Source organism: Metopolophium dirhodum, chromosome 5 (genome assembly GCF_019925205.1).
Source record: "Metopolophium dirhodum isolate CAU chromosome 5, ASM1992520v1, whole genome shotgun sequence".
Classification (NCBI taxonomy): domain Eukaryota; kingdom Metazoa; phylum Arthropoda; class Insecta; order Hemiptera; family Aphididae; genus Metopolophium; species Metopolophium dirhodum.
This window is the reverse complement of record NC_083564.1, coordinates 16,098,815-16,110,784: the sequence shown is the minus strand read 5'-3', so window position 1 is coordinate 16,110,784 and position 11,970 is coordinate 16,098,815. Positions and strand designations below refer to the sequence as shown.

Sequence of the window (11,970 nt, the reverse complement as noted above, 5' to 3'; positions counted from 1 at the left end):
TGGTTCATTCTGTGATGGAGCACCGAGCCAGATCATACATGAACTTTATCCAACTGTCCCACCAGGTTATAAAATCATCGAAGTACCTAGACATCTAGTTTTTTATGCTCTCAATACGACTTCAATATCTAGAGTATACATCGTGTTAAAAGATCAGAACGGTTGTCTAATAAATCTGCGCGGTGAACCAATTACGATTCGATTACAAATAACGTGTGGAAATGGCATTAAAATTTAATATAAAAAGATCTACAATCAAAAAACCAGTTAGTTTACCGACTGTCGTGAAAAAGTCAACATCTAGACCGAAAAAAGGCAAGATCAAGCTCACAAAAAATAATTTAAATTTTCTACGTTCGTTGCAAGTATAAAAATAATTATGGATGACTCGTATTTAGACGTTGGGGTCGACTATGTCGATGAGTGTAAAATAACACAAAAGCATTATCATTCGTTCACTCCATACTCAAATATGTCTTTATCAAATAACGATGAAATTAGGATAAGTGTTTTAAATATGGATGCATACACTCTACCATGTGAAAGCTATATTTATATAGAGGGGAGAGTAAATAAACCGGCCGATGCAGTGGGGGATGTACGTTTTTCAAATAATGGATTGGCATTTTTATACTCCAAAATGCGCTATGAAATAAACGGAATAGAAATTCAAAAATTAAAAACACCTGGAGTTGCATCTTGCTTGAAAGCATATTGTTCGTATACTCCAAACGATTTGAATACGTTGGGGAACGCTGCTTGGGACTCGGCGATGGATGGCGAAGATAATAAAAACTTTATGAACAACAATGTATTTACCGGGTGTATCCCTCTAAAACATTTATTCGGATTTTGTGAAGACTATAAAAAAATATTGCTTAATTGTAATCAACAGCTGATTTTCTACCGACCTGGATGCGATACACGTTGTTGGCGCGGGCGCAACCGAAGCAGTCTCAAAAAATAGAAAAATTACAATTGAACTTACTAGGGTGGTGTGGAAGATGCCTATTATCAGAGTTAGTGATAAAGAAAAATTAAGGTTGATAAAAGTGGTAGATTCATGTAAAACACTATCATGTGCGTTCAGAACCTGGGATCTCTGCGAATATCCTATTCTTCCTAGAAATACCTCACATTCGTGGACGGTAAAGACCAGCAACTTGTTAGAAAAACCGAGGTTTGTGTTATTCGGATTACAAACAGATCGAAAAAAAAAATATTGAAATAGACGCTGGACGCTTTGATCACTGTCAACTAAAAAATCTTAAGGTTCACTTAAATTCTGAATTGTATCCATATGAAGATTTTCGTGTTGATTTTAAAAATAATATAACTAGTATACTGTATAAGGCCTATGCAGACTTTCAAAAATCATATTATGAGAAAGAGTATAGTGAACCTTTATTGTCAAAACATATTTTTCAAAACTATTCACCAATCATCGTTGTTGATTTATCGTGTCAAAACGACAATGTGAAGTCGTCAACCGTAGACCTACGTATTGAATTTGAAACTGATTCAGTTATTCCGGAAAAAAACTACAGCGTATTGCTTAATATTACATGATCAGATTATAAATTATAGCCCGTTTAGTGGCGAAGTTAGAAAATTGTAAAAATGTATATAATTTTGTTTTTCCTCTTATGTAAAATATTGTAACCTTATTATTATTAATAAATAAAAAAACTTGTTTTTAAATATCACGCTTGTTTTTATTTTACACAATAAGAAAAATAATAATACAGAAAAATTAATTATATTGTGGTCCAAATGGACCATCGTTTTCCGAACGTCCTTCCTGAATGTTTTCGAGGTGACTCTCTTGTGCTAGATTTCCCTGTAATTTTTTTTTTAAATTAAAATATGTTATGTCAAATTTAAAAATGATTATTACCTGCGGATATAATCTGGTGACGCTTCTGATATCCAAAACTACAGACTAATTTCTATAATACCTCATATTGGTAAATTATTTGAATCGATTGTATACTCCAAAATAAAGCGTAGTCTTAATCATCTTATTATAAGTGAGCAGCATGGTTTTAGATCACATAAATCAACCGTAACAAGTGGTGTTGCCTTCTCTTCTTATTTATCAGAAGTTATCGAACACAGAGGTCAGGTAGATGTAATCTTTACAGACTTTAATAAAGCATTTGACACAGTGGACCACAATTGCCTCATAATGGTGCTTAAGTCTTTAGGCATTGGGAATCCCCTACTATCTTGGTTGCACTCTTACATCACAGGTAGAAAACAATTCATAAAATTCAAAAATGCAATTTCAGAGTTAGCTGTGATACCATCTGGAGTCCCTCAAGGAGGCTACCTTAGTCCTCTTTTATTTATTCTGTTTGTAAACTCAATAACCAAATGGATCACTAAGGCTAAACTCCTTCTTTTTGCTGATGACATAAAAATATTCCTTAAAATAGACAATCTTAATCAATGTCATATCCTACAGTCAGAACTAGATATTTTTGCAAGTTGGGCGTACTCCATTGGTCTTAGCCTTAATATAAGCAAATGTCATGTTATCTCGTTTTCTAGGCAGCGATCTCCTATCTACCACAACTATTCTCTTAATGGCACTTCTCTTAACCATGTCTTCCTCTATAAAGATCTTGGTATTCATTACTCACCATCATTAAATTTTGAGCACCATATAAATGTCACTGTAGGTAAAGCTTTAAAAGTATTGGGTTTTATTAAACGCAATACTAATCAGTTTTCTTCTGCTCGTTGTCTCTGCACATTATACTTCTCATTAGTACGTTCTATATTAGAATACGGTGTGGTTGTGTGGCATCCCTACCTAGCTAAAGACGAACTACGACTCGAGCGTGTACAAATTAGATTTCTTTCCTACATTGCCTAAATAATGAAGATCCCTCACCCTACGCATGACTATTCCTTAATTCGTAGTTCATTGGGAATACCAATGCTGTCAACTCATCGACAAGATGCCGATGAGCACTTTATAACCTCGCTCATAGGTGGCACCATAGATGCACCCGATCTCCTCTCTAAAATATGTTTTCGTATCCCTTCCTTCTTCTCCAGAAATCACGCACTCTTCCAAGTTCCAACTCACAATACATTATACGGACATAATAACCCCTTGCTTAGAATGCTTCGTAATATTAACAATCTTTATTTTGATTTTAATAAGTAATTAAATAATATCATTGTTATAAATATGTTATATCATAGATTTATATAGCTAAATTAAGGTATTACCATTTAGTTTATATTATGTTGTGTTTTTCCATATGTTCTAATTTTGTGTGTATTTGTATTATTATATTATTGTTATATCTATTAAATTTAAACTGAATCTGTTAATTTAAAATTGCCGTTTGGCGTTTATATATTATAAATAAATAAATAAATAATAATGATATATTCAATAATAGACATAAATGCTACAGGGAGCACGTAACCCCGGGTGGCATACATCAATAAAACTAATAGTAATAATATCACTAATATCAGTAATCCCGGAAAGACTACATCGATAGGAGTACAGGACTAATAGTAATAAGTATCTTCCAGGGCGGCAACCCGGTGGTTTAGAGCACGCTAAGCCACAAAAGGTCTGAAATGGGTAGGAAGATGGGGGGGCGCTCGAACAAGGCTACACCCTCGAGCGCCCTCACGAAAAGCTCACTCATGATTGTGCAGAATCGTGCGGAGCAAAAAAGAGCCGCGGGATTGAGACCGCGGCTGACGATGTCCTGCCTGGGTACAGGACTGGGCGGATGACGAACGGCCGGAAGGCGTCTTCGCACCCCCGGGCCACCTGAAGACCCCGTTCCGATCTCAACGCCAGTGGAGGGCGCATCTCCAAACCGAGCTTCCCGGGGTAATAGGAAGCACCTGGAGGTGGTCTTAGAGACTTACCGGTGGTGACGGGGAAGGGTCATCAATGAAGGAAAAGAGGACTGGCTAGGCAGTTTTCAGCAGACCAGCCACTCCAACAATATACCCCAGAGATGGGCAGCTTGCCAAATGCAGGTCCTCAAGGATCGCAGAGCATCTGCTTACACATACGACTGCCCGACCGTCAGCTACGAAAAAGTTCCGCGCTCAAGGTGCAAGCGATCGGAGCGGACCGAAACGCAGAGCGCGGACTCACGGGGAAAACCAATAACCGTGTTCCAGGCGTATCAACGCACTGAGGAAGGGAAGACCTGATAGGCACGTCAGAAGACCTCGACGTGGGTCCCCGAATAAGGACGACCGAGGTGATGGAGGGCTCCTTCCTTTTCCGCACGGGAACCATCTACCCAAATGGGGGAACTATACCACCTGCGACAAACCAGTGGGCTTGGGCGAGAGGTGCCAGAGCATGACGGGGGAGGCTGACGCGGGCCTCCGTTAGCGCGCTGGTGCTTCTAGCACGAACCTGACTGAGAGCACACGGGCCCGACCAACTCGTGTGCAAACACGTGCAAGGTGGAAGTCCGGCTGGGGGACACCCACCGACAAGCACTCAAACCCGAGCATTCGGTACGGACACGGCACCTGGCAAAAGAAAACCGTACCACTCAAAAAAGGTCGCATCGCGTCAGCGTAAGAACTGCCCCGGTGTCGATGCTAGTGGGAAAAGAGTCGTTGTGAGTACTCTGGATAACGGATCCTTCAATCTCATCCCGTGGGCGACGAGGACAGCCCCACTGAAAACCCGACTTAGCTAACGCCCGAACGGTAACAGTGCCCGTCGAGCTGTGTGGCGTGCGTCCGGCCGACGCGCGCGTGTACCTCGCGTGCTCACGCTCGCCGGCCGCGCGTTCGCGACTTATGTGGATGGCCTCGCGGGGGCTGTCGGGAATAGCGCCTTAGTAGAAGGGGAGGAATTTGACTGGGTCGAATCCAGCGCTCGCCGACGCGGATCAGCGAGACCCAACGATCTACCTCGTACGAGAGTAGCCGGCGGGGGACCGTCAGTCTGGCACCAGGGCGCCCTGAACTTAACCCGTCGGAGGGACGCGATCGCGTCACAAAGGCGTGAAATAGCCACCCTCGAGAAATATGGCTAAAGGTGTAACAACCCCCGGGGGAATGGTCTTATACTCCCCGTCACACAGTGGTTTACAATACCGTTTTTATACTAAAAATGCCATAGGAGGGAGCTCTTAGGAATACCCAACGAGGTACGTCGATGGACAAGTGTCCATCAGACGAGCACCAGCAGAGAAACCACCAAGTCAAATATTAAGTCACAGCTCGTTTACCAAAGTTATTAGTTAATTATTTTGGACTTAGAATATTTACGTTAAATTACAAATAAATATACATAACTCATACATTCAACTTGTTATTTTTTTCAAAATACTTCCACTATTGAGCTGAAGTAGTTGGTTCGTTACAGGTGTAGAAATTTGCGTGCTAGGAAATCGGGGATGTCAGCGACGCCAGACCCGCTAAAACTTCATGGTTTCAGGGTCTGGCGGCTGGAGATTACACCGCGGCGCCGGAATGAAGACGCGGTCGAAGGGACAACGCCAGGGAGAAAATTACCGAGAGTCGAGGATCGCTGTGCGGTCCGCTAACTCTCGCATTTTCACCCCGCGGTAATCCCACATCGGCCGATTCGCTCGTCCCGTGGTCCCCACCGGTTTCGCAGCACACAATCTCGCTCTGCGTCTTGATCTTCGCCGTCCGTCAACCGTGGTCGCTCCTGAGCCGTCTACGTCTGGCTTCGCCGGCTGGGCAAGGTCGTCAAGCGTCCGAGGAATCGCGCCAGCGGCACTCGTCACCCGTGGGACAGGTCGTGAGAACGTGCAGAGGTGACCAGTGGCCAACAACACTGCATACCCGCACCAATTCGCCATCTCGTATCCTCCCCCCTTGCTTATTGTGTCTCCAATCCGACGTTTTTTTTTCCTAAATTTACTTAAAATTGTCAAATTGTTCACATATTGTAAATTTCGATTTTTTTTCCTTTTTGAAAATATTTGCTTAACGATTTTTATTTTTTGCACTGGGAGGTGAGAGAGCAGTACTACTAGTTCGCTTAATGGTTTTGGTGGATTTTTGGGTCCTGGAGGACCCAGTTCCACTTCTAGGGAACATACGGGTTTTAATATTACGTAATAAAATGTAACACAGGCGGTGACGGCGGATAATGACCTAATATATAAGGATAAGGACTAATGACCTTACGTGACGGCTGCTGATAGCCAACTGTATTTTTCTGTTAAGATAATTTTAATAGGTAGGTATTTATTAAATTCCTATATTATTAGAGTTCTATAAAAATTTTTAACACTTAATACATCAAATTCCTAATTTACTAAATCACTAAATCTAAAACATTAATATTAGGTAGGTACCTGGCTATTTACAACAAACAATTTTTTTATGAGCTATAATTTACCATTTGCATTTTTTTTTTTTTTATAAAATCAAACATTTGATTTATGTTGTTTTGGTAATGAACTGGATACTATTATTAGTCTTCCGATGGTTGTATGTACGTATAGGCATTTGCATCCTCTGGGTATGATAGGTTTAACTAGTGAGTATTAGTACTATTAAATGGAAAGGTACCAAGCAATAGTAATATGCTTATTGATTATAGAACAAACTCGAAAACAGTTCTAACATCACCAAAAATACTTGAATGTTGACAACCGCTTGGCTTAGATTATCCTTCAATAGCAATAAGAAATAATACAATTGGGTTAAGTATAAATTAATTTAAAACAAATAATACTCAAATTGTAACAAAAATGTTATTTTGCTATTAAATAAATATTCATTATATTTTATTTTGCAAATTTTTCTTGTTAAGTAATTAGTAGTTTTGAGAAATTGAAAATGTTATTTGATGTTTAATTTTCTGTTCAAATTACAGACTAAATGTTTATAAAGCATGATATCATAATAAAATATAGTTAAATAGGTAATAAAATAATTATAACTTACCAACTAATAATAGGTACATAATTGTTCAAACATATTTCCAAGAATATCTTCAAAGAAATTGTGTTAAATCTGATAAGCCCATGAAAATATTACTCATACAATACAATTTTTCATTTAATTAGTAATGCCAAATTTGATTGAACCATAAAATAATATTAAAACTTTATTTTCATGTATCTACAGTTATTAGTTTTTGAATTACAACATAATAACAAAATCGCTACATTAGAAATTTAGTGAATATCCAATATTGTAAAAATATGAACTTCAAACGCTCATAAAAATTTAATTTGATTTGCTTGTGGACATTTTTTTTTTTATAAAGGTAGAAAAACTTATGAATAATCTTGTATTACATTTTCAAATTAGATAAAAATAGATTTTAAAATAAAAATTTTTATGAATTCTTAACTCAAAATAATTTGCTAATTTTTGCGATTTTGCCGTATTTTTTCCAGATTTGAACTTCATATGGTTATAATAAAAAACTATGACTAAGGATATCTAATATTTTTTAAATTTCATTGTAACATTATAGTAGGAGCTTTGTATAAAATTTGCAAGCTTTTTACACAACAATTAAAGTTTTATTGACATTCATAGAAAAAAAAAAACAGTTAAAAACTGAGCATATCCGTAAACAGCTAAAAGCAAGTCAAAATATTTTTAAGAAAATTTTATGTATAGAAAAGTCTAATTTAAACATTTTGGGAAAATTGCATGTATTTACGATCATTTGATTTAGAGTGACACCTAAAACCAAAATCTATTTTGACAAAAACCGATTTTGCGTAAAAATTCCCGTTTTTCCTTAATTTTTATTTTGTTTTTCCGGGCGCTTTTGAAAACAATTGGGAATTTTAAATTTTGACCTCCCAAAAGTACCAACTAGATTCATATTCCCATTGAACAAGATACTGAAGTTGAAAATCAAAGCATAATTTCAAATATTAATCGTATACACAGACACAAAAAAAAAATAAAAAAACACACATTATTGTAAAACCAATACATTCATCGCTCCGCTCAGAATTCAAAATGATTAATGTAAAAAAATATGAGTAAACAATAACTTATCTATAAAAAGGTTGTTAAATGAATAATTTTGTATTTTTAGTGCTCAATTGACCACTCACATTATTAAAATTCAAATTTTTCAAAATAAAGTGCTACGTATTATTGCCAACGCACCATGGTTTATAAGGAACGTAAACCTATACAAAGACCTTCAGATCCAGGAAATCACAGACCACATTAAAACCTCATCAAAAAACTTCCATACCGCACTGCTCAACTCTCCTGGCTCACTTCATTATCAGCTCCATGTACATCCGCCTCAACGCAGACTAAAACGTGGACGTCCACACGACCTTCTAGTTTAAACAGCTCCACATTATACAACAGCTGTTGCTACTCGTAGCGTCACGTAGTGTCAATATTAAGCTATACAACTTGCCATTCATTATTTCTGTTATACCTTTATATTGTTATTATTATTATTATTGATGTATTATTATTATTATTATTGATGTATTATTATTATTATAATTACTTAAATTATCATATTCAAATTGTTAAAAAAGTACCTTTATAATTAATATCAATATATGTAGATGGCCATGGCCAGGAACATCTTATATTATAATAATAATAAAAAAAAAAATGCTTAATTATAAAAATAAGTTATTAGCTATACATATTGTAACCGTTTAAAGTTTTGACTGTCAAAAAAATGCACAGCTGAACCCATTTTCCTTCTGATTTATTGTAAAAAGTGAAGGATGAATCTTGAAGAAAACGCCATCAGTAGATGGAATTATCCGTCTCACTTACAATTACCAGAAGAACTGTCGTCCGGCTCATCGACTGGTTTATTCGTTTGAAAGCTACATATTGGAACAAAGGATACGCAATAGCTTTGCTTGGATTTGTAGGTAAACTGTAGTATGTTGTCGATAAGAATTTATCTCACTGACTCAGTATCTCAATAACGTAATGTTTATATTATACGTGTAAAGCAATAACTTGACAATAAATTATGTACTCGTAATAATTATATATAAAAAAAATAAAAATATTGATTAGAACAATAGTTATTTCATTTGTCAGGTATTCCTGTACAACCTGTTTAAATATGTGTGATGTGTATGGTAAACTATTTTTTTATTCATAGGTGTATCTATTACGTCACTTCAATGGACTGTATATTATAGATTTATTGAGTTTAACATACTACACCAAAATAAAGTAAGTGACAGCAAATAATTGATTTCGATATAATAACCTACTTATAAGGGTACATTAATAAATTATCTATATAAATGATATTATATAATATAATAATTATTACAGATTGACTATTCTCATTATAGTTACATAATATGTAAGGTTATCTTACCGTATGCATGGATAGAATATCGGTTTAATGCCTGGTGGTGTTTTAGCCGCTGTTTATCCGGCTCACAAGACGTAATAGAACGATACTCAAATATAATATAGGGCTAAGGTTTATATGCAATATTGAAATATTAAATATAGACGTGAAGTATGTGCATTTTTTTTATGAAATATGCTAATATACATATTATACAGGCGGTGCCGGATTCAGAACAAGTGCCTTCCTAGACCCTTGCTCCTTTTAAATTTACCACCCCTACCCCAAGAAAAAAAATTTAGTATTTATTACTTATACATTTATTTCATTATACCTAAACAAATTAGGTCAGTAGTAATTATAAATTCTAATTAAGAATAATACATTTTTTTTTCAATTTCTTACAAAATTTGCAGACCTAGGCCGATCCACCAATCACGCTCACCCCCATTTTTTCATTTTTACATTTAGTTATGAATTTATTCGAATTCTGGTTTTTAAGACCATATTTTAAAATTTTTGAGGTTTGGGACATGAACTCTTGATTTTTGACCAAATATACAGCCACAGCGTGATACACTAAGCACGCCAAGCCCTATTTCTTGATTTAATTACAAATGTATTCGAATTCTAATTTTAGATTTTGAGTAGCACGAAAGAATGTATTGATTGTATAATGATATGTGTTTTTTTCTGTCTATCAGCAATATTTTGTATTGTAAAAATGCTCTGACTTTCGAGATCAGCATCTTTTCTGGTACTTCTGGTAACCAAATGGTTACCATTTCTGGTAATTTATTCAATAAAATTTTAAAAAAAATTAAAATGAAGGTAATAATATATATAATTATTTAATACTTAAACTTTTTTTCTGAAGGATATCTACCTATTATTATTTATTATTAATAATAAACAAAAAAAAACACATTATTCACTTGGATTTTACATTGTTTTAAACAATGTTTTATTCGTTTTAAACAATGAGCAAATTTTGTAAAACAATTTTTTTTATATCGTACAGCTAAATTCGAACTAGCGAGTGCTGAGTTTGGTACTTATAATAAATAATTAATGTCTGTTAACTACGGTAATTGTGGACTGTATGGCGTGTTAGGTAACTCTTGAAATAAAACTATAACTGGTGTGGGTATTAGACGTAGAGCTCAAACATGGATGAATTATTTTGTTTCGTAATTAAAAAACCTACAATATTAATTTATAAAGCATATTTATTGAAAGTAAAACTTTTAACTTTTAGTAACTTTTATAACATAGCACCATATACATATGAAAGATTGATGAATAGACTTTAAAACAAAATGTATTTTGAAATGAAAATAAAAAATCTAACTAATAATATAAACATAACAGTATATTAATATATATGTATATACCTATACATTAAAAACAAAAATTGCACTTTTAACAAATAGTAACAAACAGTTGCAGTATACAAATATAAATATAAATAATAAAATAAGCTTTAAATAAAACAAATGGTCCACTGTTATGGTCATTAAAAGTGTACACATTGTTGGCATTATAGCGGAAAAACTATCAACTTGACGTGAAAATGTCAAAAGACCATTTTTGTAGATAATTGCGTCCTCTACAATTTGTATAAAAAATTTTATTTTTTACAACCAATAACAAAAGAGATATTAAAAAAAAGGCCAATTCCGTGACTTTTGACCTCTAATAACCTTTAACGCGTACATGATATGGAGGTCAACTTTTTACACATTGTTTACAACGATGTAATAAAGACGTGTACCAAAATTCAGCTAGGTGGGAATTTTTCCGAGCTGAAAACCTAATTTGATTGGACTAACATATTTATAATAGCAGGTATATAATATTATATAATTACATAAAATATTGTATACTTTTTATAAATTTAATTTTTTAAATTTTTTAATTTAGATGGATGATCAAATTGATTGGATTGTTGTTGAGTTTAGTGATGATACTAGTATTGAAGTGGTACCTAACTTTTGGTTTAAAAATAATTCTCGTGCTTGGCCTAAAGCTTCTAAGCAAGCAAAGAGATATATCCAAAAACGAATTAAACCTATTACAAATGACTTCTTATTTTTTAAGTCTAGACAAATTGGACATAAAGTTCATAGTTAAGAAATTTTTATTTTGAAATTATTTTATTAAGATTATTATAATCTAGTGAATTGTAAACTAATTAATTTTGCAAAATCTTCAGGTTCATAAAGCGAAGCAAAAAAAAAATTACCCTTGGCTATGCGGAAATCTGACTTGTCAAGTGCTGATGAAATTATCGATTGGATGAGAAGAAGGAAGAAAAAATACCCTAATAGAGATCAAAGTTTGTCTCCTAATTTATAATTATACAATTGTGAAATCAACAAAATTAAAAGTTGAAAACTCAAAAAAAAAAACAAAATTATACAATCTTCTGAAAGCTGTCCTCCTCATTATAATGGTAATAGATTTTATTTTAAATTTTTTACTAATTAATTTGTAGTTTTATTTTTATAAAAAACTTTTTAGATATTTCTCAATCAATTCATTCAAAAGAGGAAAAAAATATTTTTGATATTTCTGATGACTCTGACTCTAATAATGATATAGTATACAATTCAGACAAAGATCATATTGACAAAGGCCAAAGTAATATTTGTTCACAA

The 11,970-nt window shown here is 34.3% G+C and overlaps 1 protein-coding gene and 1 long non-coding RNA gene across 2 annotated transcripts; both read left to right on the top strand.

The window, feature by feature from the left end:
- Positions 1-379: 379 nt before the first annotated feature.
- On the top strand, positions 380-967 carry LOC132945553 (uncharacterized). Its single transcript, XM_061015329.1, has one exon. It carries the CDS (start codon positions 380-382, stop codon positions 965-967), a length of 588 nt encoding a protein of 195 aa, XP_060871312.1.
- A 10,276-nt stretch (positions 968-11,243) lies between these two features.
- LOC132945857 (uncharacterized) lies at positions 11,244-11,970 on the top strand. The gene is made up of 3 exons (XR_009664607.1): positions 11,244-11,438; positions 11,526-11,765; positions 11,834-11,970. It is a non-coding gene; the product is annotated as an uncharacterized LOC132945857 (long non-coding RNA).